At 38.1% G+C, this 20,322-nt stretch overlaps 1 protein-coding gene across 4 annotated transcripts in view; it reads left to right on the top strand.

The window, feature by feature from the left end:
• The window catches only part of macrod1 (mono-ADP ribosylhydrolase 1), a 512,933-nt gene that overhangs the window by 251,123 nt on the left and 241,488 nt on the right, over nt 1-20,322 (top strand). For all 4 annotated transcript variants that reach the window (XR_005634620.1, XM_039760705.1, XM_039760704.1 and 1 more), the window contains exon 5: nt 13,198-13,314. Coding sequence is in view for 3 of the 4 variants with exons in the window: in XM_039760705.1 (XP_039616639.1) it covers nt 13,198-13,314 (117 nt within the window). In the remaining variant the exon portion in view is untranslated. The remainder of the gene's footprint in view (nt 1-13,197; nt 13,315-20,322) is intronic.

Raw genomic sequence — 20,322 nt, 5'->3', positions numbered from 1 at the left:
CCACAGTCCACTGTATAGCATGACTCTTATGTAGACAGGCATATGGGAGAGGAATAGCAATACCCCCAGGTGCACAGGGGTTTTTAACAGTGACCTTACCCCTGCCACTATGTCCAACTTGTATTGTTCTCATCCAGAATCCTTGAGCCTAGAAAGAGCAAGATGGTATAATGCATGCAGGATGATAACAGTTACAAATGTCAGGCCTTTCAGAGGGTATAAGTGGGAGATATCAAGTATGTTAAGGGGAAGACCTCAGTCCATTGGCTGAGATATTGATAGGAAGACCTCTCACCAAAGTGAAAACTCAGAATACATATTCTCCTACAGTTTGGCTGCTTGCTTTGCCTACTGAATTACTTGTGGGAAAGGGTATGCTGTCTCTGCATACTGAACTGCTGACAAGGGAAACCAGCTGCTTTTTGCTCCCAGTTTTCTGATCAGTTGTGCTGCAGGGACTTTGGCCCATGGCCTGTCACCCATTTAAAGCACTCTCAACCCACTTCAACATCCCTGCCAGACCTTTGGCACATAGCCTTTCGTCTCCTCAGGTACGAGTATTTGGTGACCAGCCAGACATCAGAATCCATTTATAGCATTTACAGACAAAGCAGATGAACCAAGCTTTGAATTTTTTTTAGTGAAATGGGAATGTGGACATTTTTTCTTGATTACTGTGTGGGATCATTTCCATAAAGCACTGATGGGAATGGCACCTGCTCTTTCCCCCTGCAGAAACCTACTCTGTATCCTTTTTGTCTGTGAGCCAAAGCCGGACAGGAGGGACATTGATGAGGAGACTGTTCATTTTGCCCAGAAACTCCTGCCATGCACTGCCAAAACGAGCTGTTCTATTCCATGGCCGGACAAAAACCAGGGTCCTAAAAACAGCAAAGACCTGGCTGTGCTTGCTTGGTCTCTTCATTGCAGTGTCTCGAGTATACTTTGTCATTCTCTCTAGCATATTATTCAGCTTTCACTTAAAAGGCCTCCAGAGAGTCAGTGTCACTGTGATGGCTGTCTCAGTCCTGTTCTCCCTGCGCTTCTTGTCATGCTGTCATGTCAGCACTGCTTAGTCAAGAAAGAGCAGTCCTGGCAATCCAATCAGTTGCTACATTATAAAAAATATGGGTCCAACTGCTCTTTACCCCAGCCCTCAAGGTCTTGATGAATGCAAGTGAAGAGAAATAAAACCGGGCAGCGGAGAAACTGCTGTGCTCATGAGGCCAGCATAGTATAACTTGAATCTGGCACTGAGACAAGACAAGGTAGAATATTGAAAATTAACTTGCATTATTTTTTCTTCATTATTCGTCTGCTCATAAATATTCCTGTGAGCATGGTGACAGAATCAGGAAAGGTTTATGGGTAAGACGAGAATTACTGTGCAATAAGCTCAGTGAGCCGTCTGCCATAGCAACTGATCTGGGTGGGTGGTTGTATTGACGCAGTGAGAAAGGCATGGGCTAAGAGAAGGTTAGGGGTAAGGAAAATACACAAACAAACATACAAATCCTATATATATATATATATATCAGGTGGGTTTTAAGGAAAGAAGGTTAAAAAAAGGAAACTACAAGGAGGGGCTGGCAGAGAGCTAAATGGGAATTAGGGCTGCCACCATGAAGAAAGAGAGTGAAACTTGGCTTACATAATGTACTCTCACTGTACACACCATAGTGGCCTCTTGAGATCTTTGGTCATTTCAAAGGAGCTATCAGATTGCAGTAGGAGGATAATCAAAACAAAAAGCCAGGATTTCCTAATGTGTCCTGAGGTCTGTACACAACAAATATTGGGATGCAGCTGGAAAATGTAAAAAAGGATCGAGCATCTCTCACAAAGCATATCGAGTTCCTGTCCTGCAGATCTCCCTCCGCCGCTGCTAATCCAGACAGACTGGGAGTAAATCCACTGGTAAACTAATAACGGATTAGCAGGGATCAGGGTTGATGCAGTGATACATTTCTGCTGTATGACCGAGCCTCTGCACCATGCCTGGTACTATCTTTCGATAAATATTTTACACCCAGGAGAGCTTAAAGCTTCTGGTTTTTATTAGGATTCACATGCCAACGAGTGCCCTCTGTGCCCCTGTCCTTTTACTCACTTGTGTCGTCTCATTTTTGAATCTGAGTGGCTTCATTCCCAGATGCCCAAATAAATAGAAGAGATACAATGGAGTAGACAGAAAAAGAAAAATGAGGTGCTCTAGAACGCTTTGTTCAAATACTCTTTGGTCATTCTCTTTTTAGAGGGGGCTGACCTTTTTAAACAGGGATTGGAGAAAAAAATGAGTCTAATCTCCATTGACACATTTTATGGTCTGCGAGGCTTACTAGGCATTCATCACAGAGGTCAGATACAAGACTACCTGGAGGGACAAAGGTGCGCTTCTGAGGATGCACTCTCCTCTTTTCATGTTGTTTTATTTTTAGCACAATTTTCCATAAAACCAGTTAAGAGAAGTGAGCCTATATATCACAATTAGCCAGTCGCAGTGAGTTAGACTAATGGGCACAGTGAGCGATTTATGCTGTGGAGAGTACTTTGGCGCTCTTTAAGTAAATAAACATTATTTAGTGGTGTGCTGGTCTTGACGGGGTGTATTTAAGAGGAAGGATGCGTTTAAGTGCCGGCTAGCAGAACATTAGCCTGTTAATCAATTAATCTTTAATTCTCCAGACAAGTCTACAGAACATCAGTGTACCCATGAGCACTTTCTTGCTATCTGTATTCATTGTTTTAAGTTTGGTTCATTTCTAACCCTTATTTCTTTCCTCATTCTTTTTCATATTTTCTTTTCTGTATTTTTATTAATTGGAAAGGGGAAAGTGAATGTGGAGTCAAAGTTTTTTAAGAGCCTTTTAATTGCATGAGAGAGGAAGCAAGCAGGAAGCAATAGTAAATAAGCTTCCAGACTCCACAACAAGGCCATGTTAGATGCAGGAGGGCTCATCTGGCATCACACAGACAATACAATTCTACCAGCATCTGTAAATCTGTATCAAGGGCAGAAAAGTAGAGATACCCATCAAGTTATAAGTCCAGTACAAATGACAGGCTGGATGTTTTCAGTCCCCTGGAAGTTCATGTTAAACTCTTTTCGAAGCAACCAGGATATCATCTCTCTTTCACACCAATAAGGTGCTTGTTCATTTGTCACTGTGTCCTCCTTCTCTGGCCCCTGAAGAGACCTGTCTTGCATGAGGAGTGGGGGGAGTAAAAGCAGGCTCATGTGGCAGGGATCAGGTGAGAGCTAATTAACACACTGGCGAATTCCCCAATGTAGCCAGCTCCTACAGGCGGCTGCAGCCAATTAGTGGACTGTTTGCAAAAAATAGATGTTGTTGACATATCTCTTAACGAGTCACACTAATTATTGTAAGCAGACAACGATGAGACTGTTGATACAGAGCTGTGCCCCCATCACCTTAAGTGTGTAACTGTTTTTTTTTCCTTCTGGTGCAGTCACAAGCCACCATAATGGCTGCTTATTTTTTTTTTTTGTCTTTTTTTAACTTGTGCAGTTATGTTTGCTTCTATTAGTGACTGATTTACCCTTTGGATTTTATACTGTATTAGTTGGGACAGCACAGTATAAGGCCACGGAAGCTATTTTTTGCTTGCTGCCAATTACTTATAGTGCAACAACTAATCCTGATTGGGGTAAATAGCAAAAATGTTAACTGTAATCCAGCAAAAGAGACAAAGATTCCAAAGATCGTGCTATAGATGTTTCATAAAAGTTCAGCAAGAAAGAGGAGTAAATTTATTCCAGAACATTTTTTTCTTTTTTTTTTTTTCCCTTTCCCTAAATATGCTCTTGAAGTATCCACTTGATGATCCACACATTTAGGTGTGAATGGTAATGAATGGGCTGTTATTTACACTCATGTCTGCTTATCGTTAATTGGTTGCTGGTTAAAGCCAAACAAAAAAAGAAGAGAAGCAATTAAAGGTGGAAAATCTTAACAACACAAGTTAAATAAAATAAAGTATTAAAGATCTGAATGAAGAGCTCATTGTTGTGTGCTGTAAATGGCAATTACAATAATAATAATAATAATAATAAAACAAGCTAAATAGAAAAAGTAACTATAAAGGAAGACGTGTGATAATTGTGTTCAACCATTGTTACGTACATTTCTAACAATACTGTCATAGATAGACAGAACTTTATTTGTCCTGAGGAGAAATTTGGCTTTTTACAGAAGCAAATAAAATAAATACATACATATATAGATATATATATAAACAGTGTGTATATATATATATATATATACATATATATATATATGTATGTATGTATGTATGTATGTGTATATGTATGTATGTATGTGTATATATATGTATGTATATGTATGTATATATATATATATATATATATATATATATATATATATATATATATATATATATATATATATATATATACATACACACACACATTATGGTCTGAACACACCAGAATGAATATAAAAGGTGGAAAATTTTGAAAGAAATAAAACTTCTGAATTCCCAGTCCCAGTGAGGTATTCTGCAGGCATATTGCCACCGGTATAAAGGAGCCCCAGTAGCATTTTTGACACACTGCAGAATGATTTGTTGGCTGAATTGCTGAGTGTCAGTGTGTCAGAGAGAGAATGTGCAGCATTGCTCATAATGGTACTGTATTAGGTTTTGTTTTTATTCTCTTCTTCTCTACAACCTCCAGGGTGTCCAGAGTGGCTCCTATAACAGATCTTGCCCTTTTAATTAGTCTTCTGATTCTATGAGCTTCTCTTTAAGTTATGTTACTGGCCTTGCACACTACACTATAGAAAATCACACTAGCCATTACAGAGCTGCATAAAATGAGAAGGAAATCACTACCCATGTTAAAGGGGAATTGTCTCTAATGTGTTTAGATTAGAACAGGTGAAAATAATCAAAATGAAAAACATCAACACATAGACCCATAGATCAATTTCAGAACTGCACTCCAACAATATTAAAACTGTGCCAAGTTCATCATTTATCTTTGTCAAAAATACAAACTTTCATGCAATAATCATGCCGATATGAAGGAACTTATTATCCCAAATCTGAAACAGATGGGACAGATACACTTCAATCTCAAGTGTGTAAAGAGAAATTAATAAATACATTGAGATATCAAGCTTCACATGCTAACTTCTAGAGAAAGAAGACTACTGGCAGAACAATAAGTCATATAAGTCTTGAACCTCTGTCCCATTGAAGGCTATTCAGATCACCATATCTGGGAAGGGGGTGTGGAACAACATGGATAGGCGTCAGAAATATTGTTGAACCTTTGGTTGATAACACAAGCCTTTCATAAAGGCTTACATGATATACCATATCAGGAGTCTTTGCAAAACCATTTAATATTAAACAATTCCGTTTACGGTAGCTTACACCCCAAGTCAACATGCACATACACAGTAAAAACAACTTTGAAAAATGAGTTTAAAGACACCTGAATATAATCAAAATTCAGATTCTGATCTGTACACGTACCTGAATATAGTCAGGATTCAGATATATGTGGCAAAGCTGATGATGTGTTAATTCCAGCTATAAGGGTATGCAACTTAACTAAAAGTAAACAATGTTGTACATGTTATATGTTAAAAGAAGCTCATAATATCTGGACACATTTTAAACCCTAACAGATAAGTGAAATTGAAGTAGGACCTACATACATATTCATACAAAAGGTTTCAACTCTCAAGAAACAGTAGTTTTCTGGTGATCTCTGTATTTAATACAGTATCATAACAATAAAGCCCATGAGCCTTCACCTTACTTGGAAGCAAAGTTAAAAACTGAAGGTGCTCAGAAGTGCATAATTTGAAAGGTAGCATCAGAAGTCAGATGATTAGTTTAGACCAATTAGTTTTAGAGTTTTATTAAAAAGCAAGCATTTACCCTGTGATAGCCTGGCATCCTGTCCAAGGCTAGTCTTTACTGTACTCCTGATGCAGTTTGGATAGGCTTCAGAAGCTCTCTACCTAAACTGGATTAAGTAGGAATGAAAATAGGTAGTTGGACAAAAAGCATCATACTGAATGTCTAATGGTTTGCCATCACAAGCAACATACTATTCTTAAAATTGCGTAATCCATTTTAGGCTGTCACATGGAATGCTCTATAACCCAGCAACATCCTGTGCAAGGCAAAGTTCATCCTTGAACTGAATAGAACCCTCCAATGCCCACCCACTTACTCTCACAGAATTACAAGTTAACGCAGTGTTTCTCAACCACTGCGTTGTCGTGTGCTGCTGCTGGTGGGTTGGAATTGCTTTTGTTTATATTGATAGTGGGTTGTGGAGTCTTTTGACCCTCCCACATGAAGCACTCATATGGGAAAAACTGACACCAGAAAACTGAAGTGCCTGGAGAAAAACCTGCATATATCTTTCATGGACAAAAATCAGACCCAGAACGCTAGGCTCGGAATATAGGGCAGCAACACTGACTGCTTCCCATCAGAAATACAGTACAGTATGTAATGTACATATTTAATAAAATGGTTAGGATAAAGGCCGGAATTTGCATCTGATTATGAGCTGTATTGCTAAAAAAAAAAAAAAATCTGTAGTTAGTGCTACCATCTGCCTTGCCTGTCTTTTCTAAAGGTGTGAAAACCAATTTTTTGTAATTAATACTCCTTTGTTTGTCCCTAAAATGAAAGAAGGCAGCTTTTGCCCTTTTGAAATAACTATGTCAACCATGTTGAGTGCAGACGCCATGATCCAAAATGGAGCTGGTTGCTTGTTTCTTGTTGTATTTAAATGCTAACCTTTTCTCGCTCACCCTTGCTTTTTTAGTTACCTGTGAATCTTCCTATTTTTACACATACACACCCACACACACATACTGTATATAATATAATTATAAATACTGGATATACAATCTATATATATATATATATATATATATATATATATATATATATATATATATATATATAATTCACTAAGGGCAAGCAAGACACTGAGTGCAAGCAAGACAGAGCCCCGCCCGCCAACTCTAACCCTCCTACCGCCTCATGGGATACGCACGACAGAGCCACACACGCCAACTGTAACCTTCCTCCTGAGTCCAGCGTCGCTCTCAAGGCACGCAACAACTCGCCAAACACAGCCTCAGTCGCTTTCATCTGTGCAGAAGTCCACATGTACCTCTGAGCCACGTTGACTTTACACCGCACACAAGAGAGAGAGAGCCACAATCACCAACTCACAGAGCCCTGCCCGCCAACTCTAACTAAGGGCAAGCAAGACAGAGAGCCCCACCCAGCAACTCTAAGACCATGGGATACACACGCATTTAGTGTATAAATGGATATAAATAATTGCATGTAAACGATTCGCTAAAATCTGTTGTATGTAAACGATACTGTTTAAAACATTGTTTTTTCATCAGAAAACCCGGTTTCCACGTCTGTCTGTATTAGTTTAAATGGCACTTTTACCACTCGCAATAGGGCGGACGCACTGACTTATCGTGTCGACTGGGCAACACAGTGAATGCGGCGTCTATCTATATATGTCTATGGTTTTCCATAGCCTGCTACAGGAAGATACTCTCTCACCCATTGGCATTGGTTTCGCTCCTTGCTATTTTCGTTATACTGTGACGGTGGTTTCCTAAGCCTTTGTTATACTGAATTCCTTTCTCACCGTTTTCCATTCCTATTCTTACACCGCCATATGCTACGGCGGGCTTCGGCTAGTATAATATATATCACACAAACTTTTTTCTTCTTTTATACATATGTCTGTGCAATATTTTTGTCCTTTCATCAGCAGTTCTGAGCTACCGTTTGAATTACCCCTTAAAAGATGCCATTCTTCTTTTTTTTGAAAGCTTCCTTTTCTTTCTCATTTTATCTGATTTTTGGTCTGTAATTTGATGCAGTAACTTGCTGTGTAGCCATTTCTTCTGATGTTTCTTGTTTTGGACAGATGTTTATCCAGATGGTTTTATTGGTGTGTGGAAAAAAAAAAAAAAACTAAGATGCTCTGTATTTAGTTTGAATCAGAGGGCCTTTGATGGCTAAACCCTACCAATACTGTACACCTGACAGTTGTCAATCTTGGCCCAGCTCTGGCTGCTTTAACATGTTTACTGGCCTGTGAATAATGTGCACCTACATGGAAAAACCTACACAGGTTGGGGCAACTAACAGCCTGCTTACTGTTTCCTACCACAACAATAGACATGTGAGAGTGTCCTATACAGGCAAAAAGTGGAAAGCTAGTGATAAAGAGATGGATATTAATGAGCTTTGTTCCATGAAGATAGTCATTACTGCAAATTGTTTAGAGTCCCATCAGAGCAGTCGCCACAGCAAACAAGAGTGATCGATGCCCTTTGAGATCTTGCCCACCTGCTTGCTCCATCACATGGCAGTATTAGTGTGACGGGATGGGCCTCTTAAAATTGGCTGCAGCTGCTTTGAGCATCTGCTTCACACACTGTATCAGTGGAAGTTTTCAAAGCACTGACCTGCTCTTCCTCCTAGACCAGTCGCTAGTCACTGTTGAGAATTTTTGCTTTTGCTGAATCTTCAGACCTCATAAAGTCAGCTGAGATTAAAACATTGGAAGCTTAATAAAATAAAGGCTTTTAGGACCTTTAAGAGAGTATTAATAAAATAATTTCTCTGATTATTGTTATAATTTGATATAAAAAATAACAGACAAGCATAGTGAGCCTTTTCAGAATTACTGACAATACTTTTATTTCAAAAACGTAAAGAAAATAACAGCAACATTTAATCTCACATATTAACTTGATTTAAAAATTGCAGCATAATTTATTTTTTTCTTCATTTTTTAATTTCTCTTGTAATCTGCTGTAGAAGGGTTAAGTGTGGTCAATTTACACAATACTGTAATATAAGCAGGGCCACATAACAAGAAGTAACAAGCTGCATACAAATTTCTTCCATTTTTTTGAAAGGCAAAGGAGACAGTGGATCAACGCTATAAAATTAGATTATTGTACAATATGGCAGTAAGATTATTTAGCTGGTACCCCAGAGCTGCAGACTCTAATAAAGTGACAGTCACCTGAAGGCTGAGGCTGCTCCCAGCCTTTTTTGTGGAAAAACCTCCATACTCTGCAGGCTTGGAAATTTGGTATTAGATTGGGTGAATGTTTGCTTTGAAGCTGATGTTCAGGAGTCTGCAGGAGAGGCTGCAGTCCAGAATCTCTAGACCGTGACTAGCTGAACCATCCTCCTCATGGTTAAACATGTCTCTAATATAGCAGTACATGGATACAAAATTAGGAACGCTCTGTTAGCTGCCCACTAATGAATGCCCAGTTAAACCTATTACTGTAAATTTACATTTTCTCAGCAAATGTGCAATACTAAGCAAATAGAGAAGGACAGAAGATATTTACATTGACAAATTCAGCAATTTAAAAAAAGATGTGTTAAATCTTCCTTTAACAGCAGTACCACAGAGGCTTTTGAATTATTTTTAATTCCAATTTGAAACATGAAAGTACAAAACCATCACGTATACATAATTTATTAAAAGTAGTTTGCAATTTTGGATTGATCATGTTTAAACTATTTAATTTCTTTGGAAACAAAGAGCCTAAACCACACTAAAAAGAGCATTCTACATGTCTGACTGTAAGTATGCTGCAGACTGCAGTTGCTTCCTCACCACATCAGTTGTGAACATTGAATCTCACTTTCACATTATCACAAGAGAGCACTCCTGGCCACGATCAAGTCTATGAACTTGTGTCTGAACTGTTCTGTGTGCTGCTCACTTTTTTTTGCATTTTTGTTTATTTCCAGATATTTTGAGTTTAGAGTTCTCCATCTCTATCAAACATGGTAATTCAAATTCAAAAATCTTAAAAACTGACATAGGCACATTTTTCAGTCTAAAAATGTCATTTGAAAGTTTATTTGAATTTGGTAAAAATCAAAACCACATATGACTGTGAAAGGCTCACATTCAGATTTTGTGAAATGGTACAATTCATCTGATACCACATTTTAAAAAATCTGATTTTGTTATAGAAATGTAATGGTGGATGAATGAGAACCAAAGCAAAATAAACCAGTTTTGACAGACTGATTTTGAGCAAAAAGTTGATGTAATGTTTGGATCAGCTCTTAATATAGTTGTGTACACAATCGATTACACTGGTCTGAAAATGAATGGAGGGACATGTTATACATTAAAGTAGAATTTGAATGCATGCTTTTTTGCTATTCATCTTCATCAAGAACTCGGTGACTATGATGAAAAACTGTCAGCTCATGTTTTCTTGTCCTTTTTTTGAATTTCTTCAAGCAAATATGAGATCATTTGAAATGAACTGTGAATGTTGAACATAGCATGATTTAGTTAATGCTTGAAATATTTCTAATATTCAAGATTTCAAATGAGTTGTTTAAATTAGTCTGCTGGTTAGATAAAAGTTACACAAAAGATTATTTGGTACTATCCCCAAAACTAAAAATTACTCAGGAGAACTGGAGCAACTTGCATGTGACTACCTGAAAACTCTTGTAAAGGAAACTGATAAATACATTTCAGCTAATGATAAATGGACAAAAACATCTTTCTAAGATTAATATTATTCAAAATATTTCAGGGATTGAACCCTAATTGTGAACAATTCAATCTAGCACTGCCCTTACTAGATAATATAGTGGTGTATTTACTCATCTTCCACTGTCAAACTATCAGTTATTCCTAATCCTCTAACTGCATTACACAGAATAATGTGACTATATTATTATTGTGAGATAAACTCACAGTGATTTCCTACTATACATTGTTAGCTTGTCAACTAATTTTGCATAACCAGAATTATTCTAATTAGGGTAGGCTGGTACTGAAAAATCTAGTTTTTAAAACATTGCAGTACCAGCATTTTGTTAATTACTGAAAGTAAATGTAGTTTTCAAGCATCTCACACTCAGTCATTTCTAAGCATGATCAGAACTCCAACGGGACAGTCTGTTTGATTTTAATATCCATATTAAATATAACTTGAATTCCAAGCCTTTCTTCGAAACATACAGTGCCCTCCGTAATGTCTAGGACAAAGACACATTTTTCTTTCATTTACTCCTTTTCTCCACAACTTAAGATTACAAAGCAAACAATTCAGACATGATTAAAGTGCACATTGCAGACTTTTGTTTTGGGTATTTTCATATGTTTTGGTCACACTATGTAGAAATGACAATACTTTTTCTAGATGGTCCTCCCCATTTCTGGGCACCATAATATTCGCTTCCCAGGTCCTCCCTGTGTGGAGTTTGCATGTTCTCCCCGTGTCTACGTAGGTTTCCTCTGAGTGCTCTGGTTTCCTCCCACAGTCCAAAGACATGCAGGTTAGGTGCATTGGCGATCCTAAATTGTCCCTAGTGTGTGCATGTGTGTGTGTGCCCGCGCCCTGCAGTGGGCTGGCACCCTGCCCGGGGTTTGTTTCTTGCCTTGCGCCCTGTGTTGGCTGGGATTGGCTCCAGCAGACTCCCGTGACCCTGTAGTTAGGATATTGCGTGTTAGATAATGGATGGATGGATAGAAATGGTAGGTATATTAACACAGTCATATTTAGTACTTTGTTGCATAACCTTTGCATGTAATGATCACTTCAAGTCTGTGATTCATATATGTCACCATGTGCTGAGTATCTGGTGATGCTCTGTCAAACCTCTAATGCAGCCATCTTCAGCTCCTACTTGTTTCAGGGGCTTGTCCCCTTAAGTTTGCTCTTTATCATATGGAAGGCATGCTCAATTGGATTTAAATTGTGTTTTGATTTATGGATTGCTGTGTACAAGGGAGGTGTGTGTGCATGGAGGTTGGGGTGAGCGAAAAAAAAAGTAAATGATAGTTTTCAACCACTTTGTTCTCTGTCATTTATAAGCACAATCAGAATTCCAAGGGGGACCCAATTCAGAAAACCACCCTAAACATATTAATGTAAACTGGCTGGATAGTCCAAAGAGAAGGATCATCTTATTGATAAATGGAGTGTTGGGTACAGGAGAACATGTGCATGTGTGCTCAGTGGATGAATCTGCTGGTAAAAGGGAGAGGTGTTAGTTTGGGGAGAGTTATTAGTTTTTTTTGCTTTGGAACCGTTTTAGTACTGGTATTGAGGTCTAAAGCTGGTATCGATACCAAAGTCAGAATTTTAGTACCAATTCAACCTTCATACCTCAGTGGAAAAGTGACATTTTTTAATATTACCTAAAACTAGAAAAAAATATACTTTGTGCGAAACAGTGCAGAGTTTTTTTTCAGAAGTTGGCAAGAATTTATTATTATTCTAAAATGAAACTGCTGGGCTCCTGCCTCTGTTTTATCTCCAGTTTTTTTTTAATTTGAATGAGGAACTATTTTATCAGGGGCCTTATTTATGTATTTTCTTCTTTTGAAACACCTCTCCAAATTGGGTAAGAGTGATGTTTTACATTAAATGCATCTTAACTCTCTGAAATTTTTCATTGATTATGTTTTTGATTGGTATTTTCTACTTTGCAATATGGCCTTTATAATATTAAATGTCTGATTGGTTTGTTTTAAGTCTTTCATTATAATGTATATATTTTGAAAAATAGTAAAAGTAATTGAACAAGTTTCACTGTGGCAGCTATTTGCAGCTTGTGCACATTTTTCTAATAAATGTGGATCTTTTTGTTTTTCCCCATATTTACTCATGAACAATGTGTGACTGTTGGTATTTAGACTTTGCCACTGCAAAATTATTGCTCCACATTTCTAGTAATTTGCTTGAAAAGTGTCATCAGCCAAGTTGAGCCTGGTTTTAGTATAGACTTCCCATTGCACAGTCAATTGGCTGTATTCCATCTTTTAGGTTTCATGTGAAATGGTACAGTTTGTATATTAGCCAAAGTTAAAAAACCTGCTGTCGAGGATATACCAGTGCACAACAATAACCTGATATATTTAGTTTGTCAGTGTTTTGGCATGCTTGACTTGATTCTGATGACTTCTTTTCAGATGGAGGCCTCAATAACTTTAAACCTCCTAAACTCTTACAATGCAATGGGTATTTTGCAAGTGATGCCAGCAACATTGATTTTCTGTGAGACAGAGCAGGTTTTGATCTATTTCTCATACTTTCTGCTGTCACTCCCACTTAATTTCATCCCCATCTTGTTTTACAGTGGACGGTTGTATCCACCGTGCCGCAGGCCCTCTCTTGAAGAAGGAATGTGCTACTCTGGGAGGCTGTGAGACTGGCAAAGCAAAAATGACAAGTGGATACAGGCTGCCAGCAAAAAGTAAGAACCCCTTTCTCACATGTCCACCTTTTTATGTTTGTTGTTTGTGTGTGTGCATTTACTGTAATTGGAAAAAGTAAAACTGGCCCCTGCTGCTTCTATCTACTCTCTGAGACTTAGGCTCACATTCTGTATATGATCTTGCCAGCCCCAATCACTTATGCATTGAATCACTGTATATTCAAAATTCCTGAATTCTCTCTCTCTCTCCAAACAGATACTGTACGTAAGCAACAACAAAAAAGTCAATAATATGTTTATAAGTTAACTGTCTTGTCTTCTTCTCATTAGAATAATTATCTGCATTTTGTGTCCTGACAAAAGTGATATTTATTTTATATCACTGTACAGAGGATGCACAAACCAGTGTGTTTCTTCGTGCTGGCCCCAAGCCTGGATAAATGGGGAGGGTTATATCAGGAAGGGCATCCGGTGTAAAATTTTGCCAAATCCATATGCGGACAGATGATCCGCTGTGGCAACCCCAAACGGGAGGAGCCGAAAGAAGAAGAAGAAGATCACTGTACAACTATTTTTTTGAAAAGTCTTACTTCCTGAAAAGTTTTTGCTGATTGTGACAGGTACCTACTGGCTATGCTCAAATATAAATTTGGTTTTACTGCATCAGGAATTCTGAGAAATAGACATTTATATGTTTACTGACAGTAACGTATTTAGTCACGTTTATGTTTCACATAAGCTATTAAATTCAACAAAATTAAAAGTGTTTTGCTCCTGATTTTCTTATGTATTCAATGGTCTGGTGCATCACGTTGCAGTGTCCAACAGAAGTCAGCAAGCATTGACGGATTCCAGTTGCCCTGGTATCGTTTGTCCATCGTAGCAATGTCCTGGTGAAACCTTTCACCGTGTTCGTCACTGACAGCACCAAGATTTGCAGAGAAGAAGTCCAAGTGTAAGTGGAGGAAATTAATCTTGAGTGACATGCTGGACTTCATTGTCTTGTATGCTTTGAGAAGTTTGTCTACCAGCTGTATGTAGTTTGGGGCTCTGTAATTGCCCAGAAAATTGTCAACAACGTCTGTGAAGTCTTTCCAGGCAATTTTTTCTGGCCCAACTAACAGATCTTCAAACCGCTTGTCACTCATAACATGTCTGATCTGGGGGCCAACAAAAATGCCCTCTTTGATTTTGGCGTCAGTTATTCTTGCCTTCCTTGTTCAGTGCATTCATGAAATTCTTCATGAGTCCCAGTTTTATGTGAAGAGGAGGCAAAAATATCTTTGCCAGGTCGACATGTGATTCATGTGCCACATTTTTCTGTCCTGGAACTAGCTTTTTATGGAGTGGCCAGTTCTGTTGAGAACAGTGTGACTCTTTGGCACTGCTGTCCCATTCACAGATGAAACAACAGTACTTTGTAAAGCCGAGATGTAGTCCTAGTAGCAGAGCAATGACTTTAAGATCTCCACAGATATTCCAGTTGTACCTGCTATACTGGACATGCTACAGCAACAGTTCCATATTCTCATAGGTTTCTTTCATGTGTGCTGCATAGCCAACAGGTACTGAAGGATAAATGCTGCCATTGTATAGCAGAACAGCTTTCAGGCATAACATTGATGAATCAATGAAGAGACTCCACTCTTCCGGGTTGTGATCACAACCCAAGGCCGAGAACAATCCTTTAATGTCACAACAGAAACAGAGACTGTCGACTTGTGCAAAAAATTTGGTTATATCATGATGTCGGCCTCGAAATACAGAAATGTTTGTACCTGGTGACAGCAAACACCATTCCTGCATTCTTGAACCCAGCAGCTTGGCTTTTGCTTTTGACAGACCCAAATATCTGACCAAATAGTTCAATTCGGACTGTGTTATCAGATGTGGATTGCCTGATGAGCACGGTTCAAAATCTTGGTCAATGTCACTGTCACTACCCTGCATTGTAGTTTCTTCATCTGGTTTGTCTAGGGTCGATTCCTCTTGTGGTTTCAGAATTGGAAGACTGTCGTCATGTGGCTCATTGCTGAAGGCAGATTAGGATATTCAATTAACTTCTTGTTTTTGGTAGAGAAACCAGACACATTAGTCAAACAGAAGTAACAGTCCGTCACATGGTCTTTCTGTTCTCACCATATCATCGGAACAGCAAACGGCATCATCTTTCAAGTGCCTCTGAGCCAGGCTCTCAGACAGACAGCACATGTCGCACAGCAAATATAAGGCACCCATTCCTTGTCTTGATCACCAATTCAGATGATAAGCTTTCTTCACAAAAGCAGTCATCCAATGTCTCCAAGGCGCAAGTGTATATTCACCACAGATATAGCAGAATGTATTGCAGTTGTTACGACATTGACGAGACATATCGCCTGACACCAAAACGTCTGTAGTATCAAGCTTACTTACTATTATATTGCTACAGATACTATACTTTGCTATACTGATACTATACATACACACTGACTATCGATATAAACCAAATGAGCAGGATCGGTGTATGCAAGCCACCTTTATAGCATGCTGAGACAGCGTCAAGGTCGTTCAGACCTGCCCAGGATGTCAGCTTCCACAGAACAGCTTCCAAGCTGGCCTGATTCAATGGCTGGACATGCAGGGGGGCTGCACAAACCATTGTTCATAAGTCACTTACGGGAGTGAAAATGTTTGGATACAAATATAAGAAAAAATCATGACAAAACCGAAACGGTACGTGATGGGTAAATTATGATGTGATATTCGTGATCAGCACCCAAAAATCTATAAGAAACTCCCAACAGTGTTCAAGAAGCAAAAACTTTGTTGTGCAGCGTATATTTATTTATATTATTGAAGGTGGACATTTTTCCAAAGTGATTTACGTTTATAAAATGTTTTAACATTCAGGCCAAAAATCCATTAACTTGAACACCCACGAAGTCTAATACTCATTTGTAAATAAATAAATAAAACAATTAACTGACAAATCTATCAAATGTCTAACACTTCATTAGGAGAGAACGGCAAATTAATCCTGCCATGCATTTCTGCAGAAGAAGCTGAGACTTTTAAAAGACAGTTCAAAAACCTCACAGCTATGTAAATTTTTGCTTCGAAAGCCCAAGGACACCTCTTCCACGAGAAGAAATACCTAAGCAGTAGTGTAATGTCACATCCAGCTTTAAGTCTTTCAGTGTTACTTTTTGTTCTAGTGGTATAAAGTATGTTGTATAGGATGTTTTTCTGTGGTTAATTTTAGCTATTCATCCATCCATCATTGATCCACTTTTTAAGATGACCGGGTCCGAGCTTTTTCCACCTGCACCTGATTGGAAAGGAAGGACAAATCGAAGATAGTAAACCAGTCCATCACAGGTCACAGTTACACACACACACTCAACAGCTCTCATACGAATCCTGTTTGGAGATGGCTCTTAATGTTGGTATACTATATGTGGCAATTGAAAATGACTCTTATCCTTAAAAAAAATAACTACAAACAAAAAAAATCCATAAGAATGAAGCATGTAAAATGATACAATCAATGAAATGTAAGAAAAAAAAGCAGTAGCTTTTAAATATAATCACAAAATCTGCTGACCAGTTGGATGTCTGGCCTTCATATTAGGTAGTGCAGATTGGTTGATCCCTCTAATGTTATATCTAAAAATACTTTTGCTAATATGAAATTTCTAAAATGCTCTTTTCTGTGATCACTTTTTTATGTAATATAACATGATACATTGACATTCACAGTATTACATAAAGGCAATGAAAAACCCAAAGAACAACACCTTCCTGCCTCCCACATACCCACTTTCCCATAACTATTGGAAGCAAGAGAAAAATAAATTTAAAGACAAGAATGTAACCTAACCACACAATCACCAGAGAGAAGCAAGGGAAGAGAGGAGAGAGATTTACCCTGGTGTAATAACACCTGAATGCAGCTCACATACCAGAAGTACTGTATAATTCTACCAACCTCCTCTCACCACATGTATATCAGGTGTATAGCTCAAGTTTGATGTGATCAGACTACCTTAAACATTCAGACAGTGACTGTTTTGTTATTAAGAAAGACAGATTGTTCAAGAGGTTGTGGAAAGCCAGAACCCAGTGGCAGACATCTACACCTGCAGGAGTTTTCCACCTCAAGGGCCAGTGTGCAGTATTTAAAAATGACAAGAACATAAGATCAAATAAAATCAAATTTATTGTAAAAATGCTGCACATTTTCCTTAATGTAAACACTCCTATGAAATAATGGAAATAAAAGTTTAAGAAAGCTATCTTATTTTAGTATTTTCAATTCACCTTCCAAACGTATTCTTTGTTGCCGGGAAAAAGTGGGCTTGTGCCAGTGTGTCTGTATAGAGGGGCTTTAGTGTAAGATGAAACGAGTCCTGTAGAGATCTGCACCATCTGAGATAGCCTATAAGAAACATTGTTTCAGTCCTTAGCCAGCTGAGTAATAAAGTTTTCCAGTAATTTGTTGTTTAAACTGGGTGATGAACTAGCACCCTGTCCAGTAATTGTTCCTGCCTTGTGACCCTGCTTAGGATAAAAGTGGGTATAAAAAGTGGATGGATGAATTGTTTATGTGTATATCTATATAGTCCCAGTGGTATTCAGTTAACTTTCTATTATTAAATCTGCAAATCATCATAAGAATATAGTCAGTATGAACAATACTCTTCAAAGCAGTATTCAGAATTTTTAAGCAGCTTGTTAGGCAAATGGCGTTATGTATTTACTACAATTTGAATAATCTTTTCCAATTATTTTTTACATCTATGAGGTTGAGGGTTTAAAGATTGATTTGACTTGCAAGGTTCCTTTTAATCAGTAAAATTTCTTACATGATGTTCTTTGTAGTTATTTTTTAAAAACTTTAAAATCATCACTCATGTCTGTTACTTAAAATGTGGTCTTTGTAAGTTTGTAGTTATTAAACTGCTGCAACAAAAGGATTTGTAAATGCTGAAAAAGCATTAAGCAATGTCACATTAGAGATTTGAGCTTTGTCTGTGACATTTAATAGACTGGTTTTTAGAGCCTGGTAATAAAGCCTTACAATAGTCAATTCTGCTAAAAGTGAATGAATGCACCGTTTTTTTATATTGTGCATATTAAGGCACTGATATTATTGCCCTTTATACGGAAATATCGAAGGGTAATGGTAGTGTCCTAATATTATTTTTCTACAGACTTGATTTGTTTTCAGTCAGTTTAGTTTACAGATCTGTATGCTGCCTCCCCAATGCCCCTGTCATGCTTTCTCTCTAAATAAATTAGAAATGAGAGAGTTCAGTTCCAATAAACTGAGATGGCGGCATATTACAAGCTCTGCAGAGGAGCCCAATATTGATTGTCACTTTGCACCTCAGCCTGTTCAATGCAAATTGCCTGCAATTTACAAAAAGAAAAAATAGCAAAATATTAATGAACCACTAGGAGAAATGCAGCCACGTGGACCTACTTGTGTACATGGTTTTGCCAAGTTCCATGCTGATGGCTAATTGTAAATTCCTAGATCCATAGTGTGAGCCTCCACCACCACAAATTAGCCTCTGATTAAGATATTAGTAAAAATGAAAATGTGTACCGTTGAGGCCCTGCATTGTCCTGCTTGGTAGAAGTCATTTGTGATAGATTTAAATGATAATGTAATGTATACTAGATTTCTTTGGCAAGAGAAGACAGTATAACAAAACTGCAGTTACATTTCATAGAAAATGAAACTCTGATCCTGTGAAAAAGGCAGAGTAAAAGACTATCAGGTTCATTATAGACTAAGACATTATTGTCTTCTGCTCTAGCACCTTGTTACATCCAGCCTTTCTTGTGGCCACACCCTAGACAACAGGGTTCCTGCTATGTAGCAAAAATTACAGCCAGGCCAAACTTACAGAAGGCATAAAGAGTGCTTTCAATGTGTTATAAAGGATGGAATGGACATTTTTGCTATTGACTTCTTGGATGCAACTAAGCCCAAACTTTTGGTTGACAATTGGTGCAAAGTGTTGTCCATCAAAGTTGCAAGTTGTTGCGTTATGTCATTGTTCACTGACTGTTTAAATGGTGCATCATGTAGACATACCTGGATGTCATTTGTCTGTGATTTTGATTGTTCTCATCAGATGAGACCCAGAAACTGCATTTCAAAGGGAAGCCAACACTGTGAGGAAAACTGACACTTTAACTGAATTAGAGAGGGTCTGGCAGCTGCCTGTTATGCAAAAGACTTGTTTGCCAAAGCAAAGCAAACTGGGTGATGCCAGCCTGCCCTACAGCAGTATCATTACAGTAGCATAGCAAATGATCATTCATTCTAGGTTTCAGAATCATATCTCTTAATGGCAACACAAGGACAGATATCCCTGCCCTGAATCCTGAGGAACACTGTACCTAATTCCAGACTTCAGTACATATTAAAAATGATTTGGTAAGTATGTGGTAAACTATCCAAAACCAGTGCCAGATAGGTCAACTAAATTCTTGACCCTATATAGTAGAATGTTTTAGTTAATATAATCAAAAGCTGTAAAGCATAAAAAGAGTATTGTGATCATTGCATTTCCCACATCATTGAAGATTAAAACATCATTTCCATTATGAGTTAAGGCTGTTTCTTTGCTTTGATCAGGGCAAAACTCCAAAAACCCTACCTTTTTGCAATGTTTTGTTTTAAGGCTGCATTTTATAATATACTAGGGGGTTCATCCCCTCCTCGCTTCGCTCGCCAACCAAACCCCCGTGCGCGTTTCTGCTGCTTGTGTTGTGAAGATGGGTGCTGAATGCACCCCAAGGAAATGTGGTCTTTCCTCCAAAACCCCCTCTTAAACGGTGATACAATGGGAAACAAATAGGTTTTTTTTTAAACCTCCTCTTTGCTCGATCAGCTGCTGGCTTCCTGCTGCAGCCGTGCCGTGTGATCTGCATCTTGTGAGGTGATTTGAACATTTAAAATCCTGTACAGCAGCTTTCCTACTATTTGTGGTTTATTTCTGGCCCCAGGCGTGGATAAATCTTGGGATGTGAGTTCTTGATATTTTTTAG

Source organism: Polypterus senegalus, chromosome 8 (assembly GCF_016835505.1).
Source record: "Polypterus senegalus isolate Bchr_013 chromosome 8, ASM1683550v1, whole genome shotgun sequence".
NCBI classification, from domain to species: domain Eukaryota; kingdom Metazoa; phylum Chordata; class Cladistia; order Polypteriformes; family Polypteridae; genus Polypterus; species Polypterus senegalus.
This window is presented reverse-complemented; position numbering and strand designations above follow the sequence as displayed.